Source organism: Pogona vitticeps, chromosome 2, assembly GCF_051106095.1.
Source record: "Pogona vitticeps strain Pit_001003342236 chromosome 2, PviZW2.1, whole genome shotgun sequence".
NCBI classification, from domain to species: Eukaryota; Metazoa; Chordata; class Lepidosauria; order Squamata; family Agamidae; genus Pogona; species Pogona vitticeps.
This window is the reverse complement of record NC_135784.1, coordinates 10,485,477-10,505,893: the sequence shown is the minus strand read 5'-3', so window position 1 is coordinate 10,505,893 and position 20,417 is coordinate 10,485,477. Positions and strand designations below refer to the sequence as shown.

Sequence of the window (20,417 nt, the reverse complement as noted above, 5' to 3'; positions counted from 1 at the left end):
GGCGGGAGTGCAGAGCCCCGCTTCTCTCCTCCAGGCGCCTTTCTTGGGCCGAAGGGGAAGAGGCAGGCGCAGCGATCCCCGCTTCCGGCTCCCGTTCAAAGGGCGTCAAAGGGAGGGGCTCTTCCTTCGCCTTCATAGCTCTATGTTCCTCTCCTTCCCCCCTCCTGCACGAATGGGGGGGGGGGGAGAGGGAAAGGCAGGAACAAGGCGGGTGTGTGAGTGGGAGGTTAAGGTTAGGAAAGGCTCCAAAGAGGAGGAAAATGGCGGGAGTGCGGAGCTTCCTCCGGGCGGCCCAAGTTCTTCCATTTCTGGGGGAAGGAAAGACTCAGACGAGACACAAGAGTTCCCGTCACCAGAGTCTCTTCACAAATATTTGAGGAGAGAAAAGGAGACAAACGACCAGGGAGTTCAGGCTCTCAGACAGACCCGGATTGTGTTTCTCTCCTTCCAAAGGGAGACTCACAACAGCCGAGGAGAAACGACGTCACACCACCATCTTCCATCATCTACCTGCACAGCAGGACTCTTCACTTTGTCCTTGATAAGAATTGCACAGCTAATATTATGTTGTTTGAGGTTTTCTTCAGTAATCTCCAAAGACAGAGCAAAAACAAAGACTCTGGACACAGGAGACGTTCCTTTCACCAAGTATTTACAAACCTCAGAACTGGCAAATCCGCAGTTCCTTCAGATATATTAAGGAGCTGCTCTTCAATACATACATCCAACCCAACACATAATCTTAATCAGCACCTTGCTTATATATTATATTCTATTGCAATAATGATACATCATATTGAACTCTCCCTACAAACCACCAAGGCAATTCCATATTGTATTTTACACAAAATACTGACAGCCCTCATTAATTCCATCTGCTCTGCTTCACGTTTACTGCACATCTCTCTTTTTTGTTAATAAATTCTAACTGCATTACAATAGCAAAACCTTGACCATCTCTTCCTTCACGGCCCTCGTCAGCCCAGCACAGACCTCTCCGATTTGGCTCATGAAACATCGGCTGGTCTGCATCAAGTCTGCACCTGACAGCTGGACTTCTCTACTAAATCAGGAGGACGTCCAGTGGCCAGGACTCACCTGCCGGAGAACATCACCTGGAGGACGGAGAATCCTCCCAAATCGATTGGGGTTTGGATTGTGACAGGGCACTCGACCTGGGCAGGAGCTCAAACTGGTCTTGCAAGGGGGGAACACAGTCTGGCCCCAAAGGGAGCAGCTATGAGGAAGGGATAATAAGCTTCTGTGGAAGGGGGAAAAACTACCTTGCTTTGCCATGACTGTAGAAAGGGTTGGTACCCTTAGCTCTGGATCTCTGGTTGGCTAGTAACCCCCACAAATGTGGATTGGTATTTGCTGTGCCCTGCTTAATAAAACCAGTTTAAGGAAAATTCATCTGGTGTCTGTTATCCGAAAGGGCACAATATTCATGACTTAGTTGTTTAAAATGTGTTTCTTCCTTTCATGCATTTCTATACTGCTCACATAGTGCTGTAGGCGTCCTTCACTCTCGAGAGACTATGGTAACGTGATCTGAATAGAGGTCTTGGAACAGCGTCTAGTGTGGCTAAGAAGGCCAATTTGAGAGTAACAATTCCTTCCACACTAAAGACACTCTGTCCCCTGTCCAGCTTCCTGATTTTGCTGGTTTTGGGACTGCCTCTTTCTGTCGGCCTGCTAGACAAGGGTCTCTTCAAACTGGGAGAGGCCATGCTGCACCGCCTGCCTCCAGGCTGAACGCTCAGATGTCAAGGTTTCCCATCTGTTGAGGTCCATTCCTAAGGCCTTCAGATCCCGCTTGCAGATATTCTTGTATTGCAGCTGGGTTCTCCCTCTGGGGCGATTTCCCTGCACTAATATTCCATACAGGAGATCCTTTGGAATCCAACCATCAGCCATTCTCACCACATGCCCAAGCCAATGTAAATGTCACTGTTCCAGTAATGTATGCATGCTGAAAATTCCAGCTCGTTCTAGGACTACTCTATTTGGAACTTTGTCCTGCCAGGTTATACAAAAATCTGTCGGAGACAAAGCATGTGGAACGTGTTTAGCTTCCTCTCCTGCCGTGCACAAAGGGTCCAGGGCTCACTGCAGTATGGGAGTGTGCTAAGAACACAGGCTCTATAGATCTGGATCTTGGTGTATGCCATTAGCTTCTTATTGGGAAATACTCTCTTTGAGAGTCTAGAGCACTTGGTAGCTGCTTTGCCAATGCGTTTATCCAGCTCAACATCCAGAGAGTGTGTGTCAGAGATCATTGAGCCAAGATACACGAAATCATGAACAACCTCCAATTCCTGTGTAGAGATGGTAATAGAGGGAGGTGAGTCCACACCCTGACCCATGACTTGTGTTTTCTTCAGGCTGACTGTTAATCGAAAGCCTTGGCAGGCCTTACTAAAACAATTCATGAGTTGTTGGAGGTCTTCAGCAGAGTGGGCAACAACAGCTGCAACACTGGCAAAGAAGAAGTCCCGCATGCATTTCAGCTGGACTTTGCTCTTTGCTCTCAATCTAGAGAGATTAAAGAGCTTTCTCTCTGATCTAGTCGGGGTAGACACCTTCTGTTGCAGTTCCTAAAGAGTGCTTCTGCATGACAGCAAGAAACAAACAAACAAAAAACTGAAACAGAGTCTGCGCAAGGACACAGCCCTGTTTCACTCCGCTTCGGATGTCGAAGGGATGTAATGTTGAGCCAGAAAGGACCTGATGATGTTAAGGAGTCGACGTAGACATCCAATCTTGGGAAGTAGTTTAAAAAGATCATCCCTGCTGAACAAATGAAAGGCCTTTGTAAGATATGTTCCCTATTTTTGTCCTGTAATTGTCTGAGGGAAAATATCATGTGAATGGTGGATCTGTTAGCTGGAAACCCACACTGTGATTCCGATATACTCTGTCTGCAAGCACCTTGGAGTCCCTTAAGCACAACACGGGCAAGCAGCTTCCTGACAATACTGAGAAGAGAGATGCCACGGTAGTTATTGCAGTTGCCCCTGTTGCTTTTGTTCTTGTCACCAAGCATCCTTTGCTCAACTCCATCGTGATCGAAGCTACCCAATACAAGTTGCATACTCGATCATCGGTTACACCCATTGACAAAGAGGGAAAGAAAACAGACACCTTGGGCAAAAAGCTCTATGCCTTTGCTGCCTTACTAATCAAGTAACGAACTACCAAGCGGCCATGGGAGCTTACCAGAAACATCTTTGGGATAAAATACTCCCGATGTTACAAACCTTGCCTGATCCTTCTAAAACTGACACCCTCAACGTCTCCGAAGAGGCTTACACCCTCACCAGGCAACAGAAGTTCGCCGCGAAACACAAGGCCGATACCGCCTCCAAGTCTATAACTGTCAGACGACACGCGTGGCTTAGAATGGCTAATATCCTTGATGACACCAAAACTAAACTCGAAGATCTTCCCTGCGATGCCATTGGATTATTTAACTCCAAAACTGATGAGATTGTGGAGAACATTCATAAAATGAGGAAGACAGCAAAATCTTATGTTCCATACCAGTCGTATCGGTACCACAAACAGGCCTACAAAAAGCCTCTGTATCAATCTTCTACTCAGTACCAACCATTTCGGTACAACAAACAACAGCAGGACCGGACCTATCAACCCCAACAGTCCACTGCTCCGCTGTTCAAGCAACAACGCTTTCGTAGCCCCAAGTAGTCCTTTTGTAAGACTCAACACAGGGGTAAGCAATTCTCCCAATTTTTCATTTACTACCAGATTGCTCCCATTCCTTCCTGAATGGCATGCCATCACTACTGACAAGTGGGTTCTTAACAACATTGAGAAAGGCTACCTGATTGAATTCTCATGAACCCCTTTACCAAACTCAGTTAAAACTACTCCATTTTCCATACCACTGCATTTGGAAATTTCGTCTCTATTTTCCAAAGGGGCTATAATCAGAGTACCTTCCTTGGACACCAGCGAGGGCTTTTTCCCTCACTACTTTGCAGTCCCCAAAAAGAACGGTGGTATAAGACCCATCATGGATCTCAGAGACCTCAATCAGTACATATTATACAAGAGGTTCCGTATGTTGACTCTTGACTCCATTCTCCCTCCTTTGTCTCAGGGAAACTGGTTCGTCACTGTGACAGCCTCCTCACACGTCACAAAGGAGCTGCCACGTCACTCTCACACCCACACTTTATTCACGCTGCCACCAACCATTCCTTCAAAGACTCTTCAGGCAAATAAATAATTTTCAAAATAAAAACTTGTGTTTATTGGCAATAACAAAAGGAATGATAAATCACTTTAATAACTCAAATAATAAGGCAATCAATGTAATAAAGTATCACACACGCACACACTCTCTCACGGACCCTCACTATATATAGCACAGTTCTTCACTATAGGTACAAGCCCTAACTCCCTAACCAACCCTATCCGGTCCCTAACCAGGTTATACAAAAATCTGTCGGAGACAAAGCATATGGAAGGTGTTCAGCTTCCTCTCCTGATGTGCACAAAGGGTCCAGGACTCACTGCAGTACAGGAGTGTGCTCAGGACATAGGCTCTATAAACCCGGATCTTGGTATGTGTCGTCAGCTTCTTATTGAGCCATACTCTCTTTGTGAGTCTAGAGAACATGGTAGCTGCTTTGCCAATGTGTTTATCCAACTCGAAATCCAGGGAGAGGGTGTCAGAGATGGTTGAGCCAAGGTACACAAAGTCATGAACAATCTCCAATTCTTGTGTGGAGATGGTAATAGGAGGAGGTGAGTCCACGCCCTGGCCCATGACTTGTGTTTTCTTCAGGTTGATTGTTAGTCCAAAGTCCTGACAGGCCTTACTGAAACGATTCATGAGTTGTTGGAGGTCTTCAGCAGAGTGAGCAACAATGGCTGCATCATCTGCAAAGAGGAAGTCCCGCATGCATTTCAGTTGGACTTTGGTCTTTGCTTTCAATCTGGAGAGATTAAAGAGCTTTCTGTCTGATCTAGTCCGGAGATAGACACCTTCTGTTGCAGTTCCAAAGGCATGCCTCAGCATGACAGCAAAAAAGATCCCAAAAAGTGTTGGTGCGAGGACACAGCCCTGTTTCACTCCACTTCGGATGTCAAAGGGGTCTGATGTTGAGCCGTCAAAAACTACAGTGCCTTTCATTCCCTCATGGAAAGATCTGATGATGTTAAGGAGACGAGGTGGGCATCCAATCTTGGGAAGTATTTTAAAAAGGCCATCCCTGCTAACCAAGTCAAATGCTTTTGTAAGGTCTATGAAGGCCACTAAGAGTGGCTGTTGTTGTTCCCTGCATTTCTCCTGCAACTGTCGGAGTTGGAATACCATGTCAGTGGTGGATCTATTAGCTCGAAATCCACACTGTGATTCTGGATAGACTCTGTCTGCAAGCATCTGGAGCCTCTTCAGCACCACACGGGCAAGCAGCTTCCCTACAACGCTAAGAAGAGAGATGCCACGGTAGTTATTGCAGTCGCCCCCGTCTCCTTTGTTCTTGTACAATGTGATGATGTTTGCATCTTTCATGTCCTATGGTACTCCACCTTCCCTCCAGCAGGGGCAAAAGATTTCATACAGTTCGGTGGTGATGATCTCCTTACTACATTTCAGCACTTCAACAGGGATGTTGTCCCTTCCAGGTGCCTTGCCGGAGGCAACGGAATCCAAGGCCGCAGTTATTTCTGCTAGGGTTGGTTCGCTGTCCAGCTCTTCCAAGACAGGCAGACACTCAATGTTATTTAATGCTTCTTCGCTTACTACATTCTCTCTGGAATATAGCTCAGAGTAGTGCTGCACCCAGCGTTCCATCTGCTGTGCTCGGTCCTGGACGATCACATCTGTAGCAGACTTCAAGGGAGCAGATTTCTTCTGTAGTGGACCTAAGGCCTGCTTGATACCATCATACATTCCTTTGATGTTACCTGTGTCCGCTGCTATCTGTATCTGAGAGCAGAGCTGAAGCCAATAATCATTGGAGCATCTCCTGGCAGCCTGTTGGACTTGGCTACGAGCAGCTCGAAGAGCTTGCAGGTTGTACTCGCTAGGACAGGTTTTGTATGCTGTTAGAGCTCTTCTCTTATCCTCGATGGCTGGCATTAACTCCTCCGAATGGGTGTCGAACCAGTCAGCCATCTTTCTGGTCTTCTTGCCAAAGGTGGACAAGGCGGTCTTATACACAGCGGTCTTGAAGTGTTCCCATCGTTCAGGTGCATTTACATTAGCTGGACCTGGAAGGGTTTCCTCAAGTGCTTGGACAAATTCCTTCACTTTTCTTTGATCGCGAGTCTTGCTGATGTCAATACGTGGTCTTCCTTCCTTTTTCGTGTGATACAATTTCTTTGTTCGCAGTTTTACTCTACTACACACCAGGGAGTGATCAGTATTGCAATCAGCACTCTGGTAGCTGCGTGTGATCGTAACACTAGGAAGGCTAGAACGTCTAGTGAGGATCAAATCGAGCTGATGGCAATGCTTGGATCTTGGATGTCTCCAGGAAACTCTGTATTGCAGCTTTGATATATCAGGTCTCGACCATCTATTCAGATATAACAGACTACCAATCAATGATCTATACATATCACTATCATATTCAGGTCCTGTCACATTTTCTTTTTCAAATTCTACATTCATAGGAGTTATAGCACCCTTGCAATTTTCCATATTATATTGCTTCAGTAACTTCAGTATTTTATTTCTCTGTGCTAATTTAAATCCTTTATCATATCTCTTTATTTCAACTCCTAAATAGTTTCTAATTTCACCTAAGTCCCTCAATTTGTAGTTTCTTTTCAGCATTTTAATTATGTTATTGACAGATTTTTCATCTCTTGTAAATATGGCTGTCGTCTACAAACACCAAAATGATAGCTTTCTCATCCCTTTTTTGTAAATAAAGACGGATCTGCCTTGTCTTGTGAAAATCCTTCATCTATGAGTGTTCTAATTAAATGCTTATTCCACTCATGCCCACTCTGCTTTAATCCATACAGGCTTTTCTTTAGTAACCAACATTTACCTTTCTTCTCTATGTTAGGTGGTAACTTCATGTAAACAGTGTACTGTAAATCTGCATTCAAGTAAGCTGTATCTATGTCCACATGCCTCGAAACTAGATTGTGTTTGGCTGCATATGCTAACACAAACCTCAATGTTTCTGGCCTCAGAGCTGGTGCAAACACTTCATCATAATCACTAGATGTCTGAGAGTAACCTTTTGCTACTAGTCTTGCCCTATATCTCAGATTTCCATCAGCATTCACTTTCTTTTTAAATATCCATCTGCAACCAATAATTTTGGTATTAGGAGGTTCCACAATTTCTTCATATACCGTACTCTGAGCTGTTTTAGAGAATTTAGCTCCTTCTCTATTGCTTCCTTCCACCTATCTTGCTCTACCTTAGGCATTTTGCATATATCTTCGTATGTTTCAGGTTCAGCTACATTTAAACAGAAATAGGTTTCTGATTGATATCTCTCAGGTGGTCTACGTTCCCTTGAAGATCTCCTAGGTATTACTCTCTCCTCCTCAGGAGTTTCCCTTTCTTCTGATGAAGAAGGTAATTCACTATCTGGCTGCAGTTCCACAGGTTCTGACCCTTTATTCCTTGTTCTGGCTGTGAGCTATCCTCATCATCATTTTCCCCATTCTGCTGTATATCATGTGTGTGGATGATGGTGTCTGGAGGCATACTAATTTGCTCCCAGTAGGCATGTTCGTTAAATGATGCACTACTGCTAATGACTACTTTGTTAGTTTGGGGTAAACCAAATCTATGTGCCCTTCTGTTTTGCTGGTATCCCAAAAAGTACATTAGCTTAGCCTTCCTTTCACCCTTTCTCCTGGTCTCCTTAGGTATATGCACCCATGCAGGTGACCCAAACACGTGCAGAAATTTTAAATTTGGTTTTCTTCCTGTCCAGATAGTATAAGGTATGTTATTAATCCCACTGTGCCAAAGTATGTTCAAACAGAAATTTGTGCATAGAATAGCCCTGCCCCAGTAATGGTCTGGGACTCTACTTCCGCTCATTATAGCCTCTGCCATGTTTTGGAGTGTTTGACCCCTTCTCTCAATAAAGGCATTCTGTGTAAGGTGCAGATTTTCTATGAAATATCCCATGCTTTTTCAATATGGACTGGAATTTTGCATTTGTGAATTCAGTCCCATTACCTGTCTGAATCTGCTTTACTTTTCTGCCTGTCTTCCTCTCCACAAATTTTAACCATTTCTCAAATTCAATGTGGGTTGAGCCTTTGTCCTTCATCAGATAACAGAATCCAAATCTAGACTTTTGGTCTTGAATTGAAAGAATGTACTTTGCTCCTCCCAAAGAAGCTCTTTTAGGACCTATTAGATCTATTGATACTAAATCTAAAATGTCAACTTTTACGTTACTGTGTTTTTTAGCAGGAGCACTTTTACTTTTAGCTACTTGACAGGCTTGGCAATTAATGTATTTATCACATTGCCTTAAATTCACTCCAGTTAAATTTTCTATAGTTTTACATAATGTCTTATAATTTGCATGCCCCAATTTCAAGTGCCACAGGTGAATGCAATCTTTATGAGGATTTACATTTTCATAGACATTATTTGCTTTTGCACTGTTCAATCTATGTAGATTGTTTCTGATACAGCATGTTAGCTTTTCATTCTTTTCTCCAGTAATTATACATTTACTCCTATAGAATGTGCTAATCAATCCCTCTTTGGCTAATTGACTAACTGATAGTAAATTGTGTTTTAACTTTGGCACATGTATTGCATCTATTGGCTGTGATAAACATGGTAATTTTACTTTACCTTTGCCCATAATTTTGGCACTTACTCCATCAGCCAACATTACTTGCTGATCAAACACTGCCTTAAAATTGGATATTAACTTCTTCTCCTTGCACATGTTAGCTGTTGCCCCTGAGTCAACAATCCATTCTTCTTCGTGGTGGCTGTTGCTATAAATAGTCTCTGTCAGGTTTGATGTATCTCTATTACATCATGGTTGTTTTCTTTTTTTCTTCTTACATTTACTATCTTTAATGAGATGTTGTCTAGAACCACAGGAATAACATCTCCTCCCAGGTTGGATATTCACAACTGTGGCCTCCTCCTCCCCAATTTCACTCGGTTTGTTTTTCTCATTAGAGATTTTGGAGTCACGTAGTTGCTGGTTATCTTTTCTTTTCTGCTCCTCCTCCAGAAGTCTACTGGTCACATTTAATACTGTCAGCTCGGCTTGTGGAAGTACTCCTAAATTTGTTACAAACTGATCATATGTTTTTGTCTAGTGATGATAGAATTATGAATGCTTCCTGCAATTCAGTAAATTTTATATTTTTCTCTCTCAAGTCCATTATCATAGTTTTCATTAGCTCTAAATGCTGCAGCATGTTTCCCCCAGTTTGCAATCTGGTACGAAATAGCCTTCTTGCATTTGGATTTGGCTTCCAATGCTGACTCATATAAAGAGTCCCCTTAAATCCTCCCATGCCTGCCTTGCAAAGGTTTGGACTCTAATATGGATTAGGAAACAATCTTCTAGAGTCAACCCTATTATTGCAAGTGCTTTGGAATTTTGTTTCATTTTTCTCTCATTCAGCACAGCTGGTGGGTTCTCAATAATGTCCCATAATGATTCCTTCTGGAGCAGTAATTGGACTTTTTGTTGCCAAGTGGAGTAGTTATCTCCATTTAGCTTTCTAATACACGGTCCTGATGTTTGCATTTCACTTGCCATTTTCACAGATTGCAGACAAATTTGTTTTTTATTTTTACTCACTTTTGCTGCTCAATTACCTCTTGGCTCTTCCTTCTGGGTTTTTTCAGGTCAGATATCTTTATTGGTATCTTCCTGGGCGTGTCCCTGGGTGCACACCTGGGCCCATAACCATTGACAGAGTAGCAGTAGTACAGGTAAACACCAGGTTGAGATAACCAAATAAGATCTTCCCTGAGATGATGAATACGCCAAGCACAAGAGTAGTGTTGATAGCAGATATTGTATTATTTACAGAATATACAGGTATATTTACAGCTAGGTCTTTGTTCTCAGTCCCAAAGTAATGCACAACAGTTTCCACAGAGTTTAGTGCATATATCAGAGTCAATGTCCGGTAAATAAGTTCAGTATACCATACGTGTCGTACAGGTAGCCAGAGTTCCTTTTCAATTTCAAGCTCGTAGACACGGCTTCCTCCAGGATTCTCTAGCACAGGAACAAGATGACTCTTCTCCACAAACACAACATGACCACCAACAACCCACAGATTGTGTATGCTTGGTCTGCTACTTTTATCCCATGGATGACCAATCCTAGGGTTACAATCACAGCTGTTCTAATCACCTCAGCTGTATACATTCAAGCTTTGCTTCTCTTTATAGTACTGATTCTGACAATTACTTATTGTCATATACAAAATCTGATTTAACTATTCTATCAGGTTTAGCCCAAACCTGTCAAAATTGACAGCTTCCAATTTCTGAACAATTTTCCCAGGTCCTTCCCAGGCAACATCAACTTTAGAGGGTCTGAGTGGGTTTAGAATAAGCACTAAATCACCTACTGCAAACTCCCTGTGTCTGGCTTTTCTGTCATGAGAATATTTCTGCTTAGCTTGAGATTTCAGTAGATCTCTTTAGCTAGATCTTTCACGGCTAACAGTCTCTCTTGCAATTTCATAACAAAATCAGAAATTGGTATAGAACTAGACTGTACAACTCCTTCCCAGTCTGCTTTCAACAAATCCAAAGGTCCTTGCAAGTTCTTCCCAAACACAATCTCACTAGGCGAAAATCCACCCAAAGATTTGTGTGGCGTACTTCGGTAAGCAAGCAATGCATAAGGCAAAAGTTCATACCAACTTTCCCCAGTCCTGAACAAGATAGGCCTCCCCCTAGTTTCTCACCTGACCAGTTTGCAGCCTTTTTAAAATCTAAAGTGGAGACCTCTCTCCTGTTTTGAACACAGTGAGTCGAGCAGAGATGTCCAGCGCTCCATCTTGCCCTGTGATTTTCGACACCTTTCAGCCTGTCACGCCTGATTCGGTGGCCAAGGTGCTTGACCGCTGTTGTGCCACCACCTCCTCCCTTGACCCTTGCCCAGCCTGGCTAATCAAAGCAGCCAGGCCGATAACAACAGAATGGGCCACAGTAATAATAAATGGGTCTTTCCTTGAGGGCAGGTTTCCTTCTGCCCTCAAGGAAACACTCATTAGGCCCATAAGAAAGAAACCTAGTTTGGCGGCGAACGAAATTGGCAATTATAGGCCCGTCGCCAACGTTTCTTTCATGAGCAAAGTGGTGGAGAGGGTGGTGGCCGACCAGCTGCAAGCTCACTTGGAAGAAACGGATGCCCTAGATCCATTCCAGTCAGGCTTCAGGGCGTGCCACGGAACAGAGACGGCATTGGTCGCCCTGTACGATGACCTACTGAGGGAGGCTGACAGGGGAAAAATTTCTCTGTTAGTCCTTCTCGACATCTCAGCGGTCTTTGATACAGTCGACCATGGTATCCTCCTGGGGAGGCTCTCTGAGCTGGGAATTGATGGCCTGGCGCTTGCCTGGCTCTGTTCCTTCTTGGAGGACCGTCCCCAGAGAGTACAGCTTGGGGAGAGTGTCTCAGCCCGTGGAGCCTCAATTGTGGGGTTCCACAGGGGTCAATTATCTCCCCAATGCTGTTTAATATCTTCATGACGCCCCTGGGCGGGGTCATCAGGGGTTTGGAGCGTCGTGACATCAGTATGCGGATGACACCCAGCTCTACATCTCCTTTACACCAACTGCAGGTGATGCCGTCCTGTCCCTCCAATGCTGCCTGGGGACCGTACTGGAGTGGATGCAGGAGAACGGGCTGAGGCTGAACCCGGACAAGATTGCTTTCCTTGAAGACCGCCTTTCTCGTGGCTATCACATCAGCCAGAAGAGCGGGTGAACAAGCTGCACTCCGGTCAGACCCTCCTTACCTTCAAATGCATCCTGACAAGGTCACCTTATACCTCGACATCTCCTTCTTACCGAAGGTTGTATCAGACCTTCACATTAACCAGCCCGTTGTGCTCCCAACATTGTTTCCTTCTCCGTCCACTCCATTAGAGTGCAAACTCCATACTCTCAATGTCAGAAGAGCTCTTGCCTTCTACCTTCATCGCACCAAACACATTAGATGCTCCCTGCGTCTCCTCCTGTGTTATCATGGACCACATAAAGGTGCTCCTGTTTCTCCACAATCAATATCCAGATGGATTGTACAGCTTATACTGCTGGTTTACCAGCTTGCCAACAAGCCTGTACCGGACAGATTGAAGGCCCATTCTATCAGAGCGGTCTCCACTTCGACGGCTCTATTCAAAGGTGTCCATATCCAGAACATCTGCAAGGCGGCTACCTGGGCCAACCCACTGACCTTCGCCAGACACTACCGCCTGGATGTCAGAGCCAAAAGTGATGCGGCCTTTGGACAGGCGATACTGTCATCCTTGATATCGTGACGGCCCTCCTTCTAGTGAGTACAGCTTGCTATTCACCCGTTTGAGTGCATTCAGGGACCACTATGAAGAAAGTTAGGTTACCTACCTGTAACTTTGGTTCTTCTAGTGGTACTCTGTGAATTCACACATCCCTCCCTTCCTCCCCTCTGTCTGTTATGATACCGTTCTATGATACCTTGCTTATCTACTCTTTATACGGTAACGGCGGACTTAGGAAACTGAAAGGAAGCTGGAGGAGGGGGAGCCTATATACCCTCGGGGGCTTAATTGACTCTTTTTTCTAAAGCTCTAGAATCTTCTGAACATCCTGTGCAGGCGCAGGATGAACCCATTTGTGTGAATTCACAGAGTACCACTAGAAGTAACCTAACTTTTTTCTATATCCCCTTTAAGATTGGAAAGCTAGCTGCCTTTCTTTCCCTGCTTAATTGTCCACAAAATCAGAGGGTCATTCTCCCTGAGAGGCTCAGAGGCTGAGGATCAACGGGTTTCTTCACCTCTGACCCAGTGCAGTCCAGGGCCTGAAGAGACCAGAGCTTGAAAAACTCAAAAGTTCGAACAAAATTTCCACTCCTTTCAACAACCCCTGCCATTCCAAAGCAATGTGCTCTCAATACAGTAGCATAGAAAGACCTAGTTCTTCATAAATAATATAGAATATATATTCATTGCTATCCTTTTCAAAATTCAATGACTACCATTATTTATGAGGGTAAAGCTTTATATGGTAAATATGGTAAATAGGAAAGGCAATGAGATTTGCATAAGCCGGGGAGTCAGGAAAGTTTTTAAGGATCAGTTCATAGTTTTGCACTATTAAAGAGCAGGCCGGGTAGGTGGGGCTCGTCAGCCATGGAAGGCAGCCCATCTAGGAGAAGGAAAACTCCAATTTCAAACCTCCACTGCCTTGTGGCTATATCCACTCATGGAAAAGGCTTCAGGAGTTAACCTCGAGGCAAAATCCGGAGCTGGAGTCCCGAAGGCAGCATGTGTCGTTCTGCCAACTCCTGCGACATTGCCGGAACCAGTTGTATTGGCTCTTGCCTTTCCATTGGACCATTTCAGCAATGTGGAGAGGGGGGATTTGCTGCTTGGGTAACAGCCTATCCTCCATATTACCTTACCTGGGCTTCATGCTCTGGAGAAGACACTCCTCGATTCAGAGCATGTTACCATAGTCTCTCGAGACTGAAGGATGCCTATGAAAGCTTTATAAAACAAATAGCTTTTCTCTCTTCACTACTTGCTTTTCTTTCATCAGTTAGCCTTAGAACATCCATCTTTTTCTCCTTTTACACTCATTTTGTAAAAGCTTTCATTATACAGTGGTGCCTCGCACAGCGAGGTTAATCCGTTCCAGATTAACCCTCGCTGTGTGAAAGCATCGCTGTACGGATCAAAAAAAGCCACTGGAACACATTAAACAGCGTTTAATGTGTTCCAAATGGTCGAAAACTCACCGTACAGCGATGCTTTTCCGCGTCCGGCAGCCATTTTCGCACCCTCGGTAAGCGAGGGGAGGACGCGAAAACGCTGCGCGCGGCCATTTCAGCTGCAGCGAGACCGCAGATCAGCTGTTTAGCGGGTCCAAAATGGCCACCTGAGCAGCCGAAATGGCTGCGCACAGCTTTTTCCCGCCCTCCCCTCGTCTACCGACAGCGCAAAAACGCTGTGCGCGGCCATTTAGGCTGTTCCGGTGGCCATTTTGGACCGGCCGGACAGCTGATCGGCAGGTCGCAAAGCGAAGGTCGGTAAGCGAACCGCTTACCGACCTTCGCTCTGCGATTTTTGCCCTATGCGGACACCGTTTTGCGATCGCATTTGTGATCGCAAAACCGGCCTCGTAGAGCAGATTCATTGCTCTACGAGGCGCCCGTTCTGCGAGGCACCACTGTACAATATATTCTTATTCTCATTTGTTTAACACAAGGTTCCAAATGTAATCATTCTATTTGTTTAATAAAACCATTCCACATTTCATGCATTGACATGATTTATTTGTTATGAACATAGATAACTGCTCCTACTGAAACTCTTTTTACATTCCACACATTTCTATGGTTTCTCCCCAGTGTGAATTCTTTGATGTGACCTACGGTTACCACTCTTGACTAAAGCTTTGTCCATAGATACAAAGTGTCTATAGACAAATGCTTGCTCTACGGCTTGAAAAGGTGATGTAGAATTGGACACGACAGGACATAACTGTCAAGGGTACCTTTAAGGTTACTACTCTGAAGCTATTTACACATTTCATTCATTCATGTGGTTTCTCTCCAGTATGTATTCTTTGATGTGACCTGAGGTTACTACAGTAACTGAAGCTTTTTCCACATTGCATGCATTTATAGGGCTTCTCCCCAGTGTGAATTCTTTGATGTAACCTCAGTTCACCACTTGAAATAAAGCTCTTTCCACATTCCATACATTTATATGGTTTCTCACCAGTGTGAGCTCTTTCATGTTTACTAAGGTTACCTCTGTGACTAAAGCACTTTCCACATTCCATGCATTTATGTGGTTTCTCCCCAGTGTGAGTTCTTTCATGTAATCTAAGGACATTACTGCGACTAAAGCCCTTTCCACATTCCACACATTTATATGGCTTCTCCCCAGTGTGAGTTCTTTCATGTAACCTAAGTTCACCACTTGAAATAAAGCTCTTTCCACATTCCATGCATTTATGTGGTTTCTCCCCAGTGTGAATTCTTTCATGTAACCGAAGCTTACCACTGTCAATGAAGCTCTTTCCACATTCCATGCATTTATGTGGTTTCTCCCCAGTGTGAGTTCTTTCATGTTTCCTAAGATCACCACTACAACAAAAGCTCTTTCCGCACTCCATGCATTTATGTGGTTTCTCCCCAGTGTGAGTTCTTTCATGTAACCTAAGCTTACCACTGTGACTGAAGCTCTTTCCACATTCCATGCATTTATGTGGTTTCTCTCCAGTGTGAATTCTTTGATGTACCCTGAGGGTAGAACTCTGACTAAAGGTCTTTCCACATTCCATGCATTTATGTGGTTTCTCCCCAGTGTGAGTTCTTTCATGTATCCTAAGAGCACTACTGCAACTAAAGCTCTTTCCACATTCGATGCATTTATGTGGTTTCTCCCCAGTGTGAGTTCTTTCATGTAACCTAAGTTCACCACTCGAAATAAAGCTCTTTCCACATTCCATGCATTTATGTGGTTTCTCCCCAGTGTGAGTTCTTTCATGTAACCTAAGGCTACCATTCTGAGTGAAGCTTTTTCCACATTCCATGCATTTATGTGGTTTCTCCCCAGTGTGAATTCTTTCATGTAACCGAAGCTTACCACTGTCAATGAAGCTCTTTCCACATTCCATGCATTTATGTGGTTTCTCCCCAGTGTGAGTCCTTTGATGTGACCTAAGGTTACCATTGCTACTAAAGCTCTTTCCACATTCCATGCATTTATGTAGTTTCTCCCCAGTGTGAGTTCTTTCATGTGACCTCAGGACACCACTGTGACTAAAGCTCTTTCCACATTCTATGCATTTATGTGGTTTCTCCCCAGTGTGAGTACTTTGATGTGTCCTAAGGGTACCACTTGAAATAAAGCTCTTTCCACATTCCATGCATTTATGTGGTTTCTCTCCAGTGTGAGTCCTTTGATGTAACCTAAGGCTACCATTCTGAGTGAAGCCTTTTCCACATTCCATGCATTTATATGGTTTCTCCCCAGTGTGAATTCTTTCATGTAACCTAAGCTTACCACTGTCAATGAAGCTCTTTCCACATTCCATGCATTTATGTGGTTTCTCCCCAGTGTGAGTCCTTTGATGTAACCTAAGGTTACCACTCCGACTAAAGTTCTTTCCACATTCCATGCATTTATGTGGTTTCTCCCCAGTGTGAGTCCTTTGATGTAACCTAAGATGACAATTACGAATAAAGCTCTTTCCACATTCCAAGCATTTATGTGGTTTCTCCCCAGTGTGAGTTCTTTCATGTTTCCTAAGGTTACCTCTAAGACTGAAGCACTTTCCACATTCCATGCATTTATGTGGTTTCTCCCCAGTGTGAATTCTTTGATGTCTCCTGAGGTTAGAACTCTGACTGAAGCTTTTCCCACATTCCGTGCATTTATATGGTTTCTCCCCAGTGTGAGTTCTTTGATGTGACCTGAGGGCACCACTGTGACTGAAGCTCTTTCCACATTCCATACATGGATACAGTTTCTCCCCTGCATGAGTTATTTGTTGTCTACTGAGGTGACATGCTTTTATGTGCTGTCTCCCCTGCGTTACTTCTTTCATTTGATGTCCATTCCTACCCTCTTGGATTTTCAATTCTCTGTTTTCTTGCTTGAATATGAGTTCCTGCCCAGGATGCCCCAGGTGGTCCTGGGAAATTCCTCTTCTCCTGTTCATCATCTGATAGATTAGAAAAAGAAGTGAAGCAACTATGTCAGAAATCTGCAGGGATAAGGAAAGATCCATTCAGGCTCCACCTGAGTCATAGAGAAGGAAGGAAAGACAGTTCATGTGCCTGTAATGTCAAAATTAGACTACTGTAATGTGCTGTACATGGAACAGCCTTTGAGACTGATGTGGAAGCTTCAAATGGTCCAGAATGCAGTGGTCAGACTTCTCACTGGGGTGAGAAAACATCAGCATACAGTGGTACCTCGACTTACAAACTTAATCCGTATTGGAACAGCATTTGTATATTGAAAAGTTTGCAAGTTGAGGAAAAAATTTCCATAGGAATGCATTGAAAACCATTTAATCCATACCTGCTGTTTTCCGTTTGTATGTTGAGGCGCTGTTCGTAGGTAGAGGCATTAGTTCACATAGGAACTAATGCAAAGCCAGTTAATCCATACTCTGCCACTAGGGGGTGAATTTTTCTTCTTTTTCTTTTTTTGATCTAAAATTAAAAAGGTAAAAGTTCCCCTTGACAATTTTTGTCCAGTTGTGTTCGACTCTAGGGGCGGTGCTTATCCCCATTTCCAAGCGATAGAGCCAGCGTTTGTCCGAAGACAATCTTTCCGTGGTCACATGGCCAGTACGACTTAGACACGGAATGCTGTTACGTTCCCACCGAGGTGGTCCCTATTTATCTACTTGCATTTGCATGCTTTCAAACCACTAGGTTGGTGGGAGCTGGGACAAGCGACAGGCGCTCACTCCGTTGCGTGGATTCGATCTTACGACTGCTGGTCTTCTGACCCTGCAGCACAGGCTTCTGCGGTTTAGCCCACAGTGCTACCACATCCCTGACCTAAGATTAACTTAGGTCAAAAAAAGGGGCAGGAAAGGTTTTTTCTTTTTTTTAATTCGTAAGTCGAGGCTCCGCTTGCAAGTCAAAGCAACTTTATGCAAATAGAGCCATTCATAACTTGAATCATTCACAAGGAGGGTCATTTGTAAGTCAAGGTTCCACTGTAGTTCCCCCACTCTGGCTCCCTTGCATTGGATGCCTGTTTATTTCCACATTGGTTTCAAAGTGTTAATGAAGACATATAAAGCCCTAAATGGTTTAGGACCTCGATGTCTAGCGAAACGCCTCCTCCCACCTAGATCTACTCAAATCCCTCATTCTAGGTAGGAAGGGCCAGTAAGGGGCCTAACACTCAAGGAGGCCCAGAGAGAAAGTCCAAGAACCTGGGCCTTCTCAGCAATGGCCCCTTGCCTCTGGAACAGTCTACCCCCGGAGAGTTGTCTGGCTCCCTCACCGGGTGTTTCTAAGAGTAAACTTAAGACCTGGCTCTTTAGACAGGGTTTCCCTCCTGTCATCACCTAATTATTTTCCCCATCTTGAACAATGTTATTACTGTTATTTTTATTTTATTATAATGGTTATATTTTATCTATTATTGTTAGACACCCAGAGTAGACTTCATTCTAGATGGGTGGGGTATCAATTTAATAAATTAATAAATTAATAAATAAATACATAAATCAATAAAATAAAATAAAATAAAATAAAATAATATAAATAAATAAATAAATAAAGGTAGATTTCCAGCCCTCCTTTAATCATTAGGGTAGAACTCTATTCTGAAAAGTCTATTTTGATGTAATTTCATTCTCCCATTAAAATGCCTTGTAAAGGAAAATGTGGGAGGTGGAATTGCAGATCACTTAGTCATTATACAAGGCGGTCACGACTCAAAAAAAGGTTGGGAAACACAGCTCTACATGCATCTTAAGGAGAGATCAGCATTATCAGCAGTAACTGTAATCAGTGGGGAAAGGACAAAATGAACTGGAATAAACCTGAGATGACCTCCTTTAATTAGAATAAAGATGAAAAATACTATTACTATATATATTAGAATAAGGAGGAATAAATATTACTAAATATTAAAAGATTATAAAAAACAAGATTTTGAGAAGTTGAAATTAGAAATTAAAAATAAATTAAATGTTTATAGGAAGGTCAGCTATCAGACTTTGGTAGAATTGTCTTGTCTAAAATGAATGTACCGAAGATCAATTTTTAAATTCTTTTTTAAAAATCCTCATTCTTTTATTCTCCCTCACAATTGTACTTCTAGAAAATTAGAAGGGAATTTCTCAAAGTTGATTAAAGAGGAAACAAATATTTGAATTAAAGGATTGGTCAGCAAAAATAAATACCAAGGACAGTGTTAGAAAGGAAGAGTAAAAGTGGATAGATGTGATGCAGCAACCAAGTGCAGGCTAAGAAGACACAGGGAGTTCAGCTGCAGGGCGAGGAAGCCTGGGCTCCAGATACTGCCTCTCACGTCCTTTGAGGAGAGGTTTGGCAAGCTCGAAACAAAGACCAGCATGCAGTCAGGAAGCCAGCAGTGAGTTGGGGGTTATCCTGTGTTTTGCTCCGAGGGTCACATGCGTGACTTTACGCCTCTTGGGCAAAAGTCAGGGGTGTGTCCTCCTTGCAAGGAGCTCTCCTGGATCTCAGGGAATGGATTTGCTCCCTAGAGGGCTTGGTTGCAGACAGGGAGAAGCAGAGGAAGGGAGAGAGGGACCATGGTGAGACCTCCAGGGACCTTCAGGCATCATCCCACCTATTAACAAGCAGCTCCTCAGCTGCTGGAATTGGAAGTCTCCGGGCTGGAGGATGCTAATCTTGACAAGCGGGAAATCACACCCTCGAGGAGACCCCTTCTTCAGTTGATGGGCCTGTACACAGTCACATTGAGGATACTCCTCATGGGGATGAAGTTAGAGGGTTTCTGGTAATGGGCGTTTAGATCGTCAAGAAAACAGAGTGTGGTGTTTGAGACGGTTGTGAGGACTGCACAGTGACTACCCTGCCTGGTGCAAAGGTTGTGGATGTTACGTCTCACATGGAGAGGGTTGTAAAGAGTGCTGGGGATGAAGTAGCACTGGTGATGCATGTCGGCACCAAACACATGGGGGAAATGTAGCCAAGCGGTCCTGGAGGCCAAATTACGGTTGTTAGAGAGGAAGCTCAAAGCCAGTATCTCAAAGGTAGCGTTCTTGGAAGCGCTACCTGTTCTACATGCACGATGAACTAGGCAGGCGGAGCTCAGAGGTCTCGACGTGTGGATGAGACGGTGGTGTCAAGGGGAAGGGTTTAGATTCATTTGGCACTCGTTAATGTTTTGGGACAAGCCGGGCTTGTACAAGCGAGACCGGCTTCACTTGAATGAAGACGGAGCCTGACTGCTGGTGTGTAACATAGAAAAGGTGGCAGAGCAGCTTTTAAATTGAACATGGGAGGAAAGATGACAGGAGCCGAGCAGCATCCATTTCAGGACTCCTCATCCCTGTAGAATGAAGGTGGAGAGAGTAGAGAACAACAAAGTGATTACAGTGTAGGAATTAGGACTGGGAGCGTGATGGGATGGAATTGTTGGTTCACTGGAAGGAGAAGAAAACAAGCAGCCCTTCTTGGGGGACCCCCATACGCAGGTGCTTTTAGGCAAGTGCCCAAAAC

The 20,417-nt window shown here is 44.0% G+C and overlaps 1 protein-coding gene across 2 annotated transcripts in view; it reads right to left on the bottom strand.

Moving 5' to 3' along the window:
- The window catches only part of LOC110070894 (uncharacterized), a 65,894-nt gene that overhangs the window by 33,035 nt on the left and 12,442 nt on the right, over window positions 1–20,417 (bottom strand). For both annotated transcript variants that reach the window (XM_078387405.1, XM_078387406.1), the window contains one exon: window positions 15,138–16,900. In XM_078387405.1, the coding sequence (XP_078243531.1) occupies window positions 15,138–16,900 (1,763 nt within the window). The remainder of the gene's footprint in view (window positions 1–15,137; window positions 16,901–20,417) is intronic.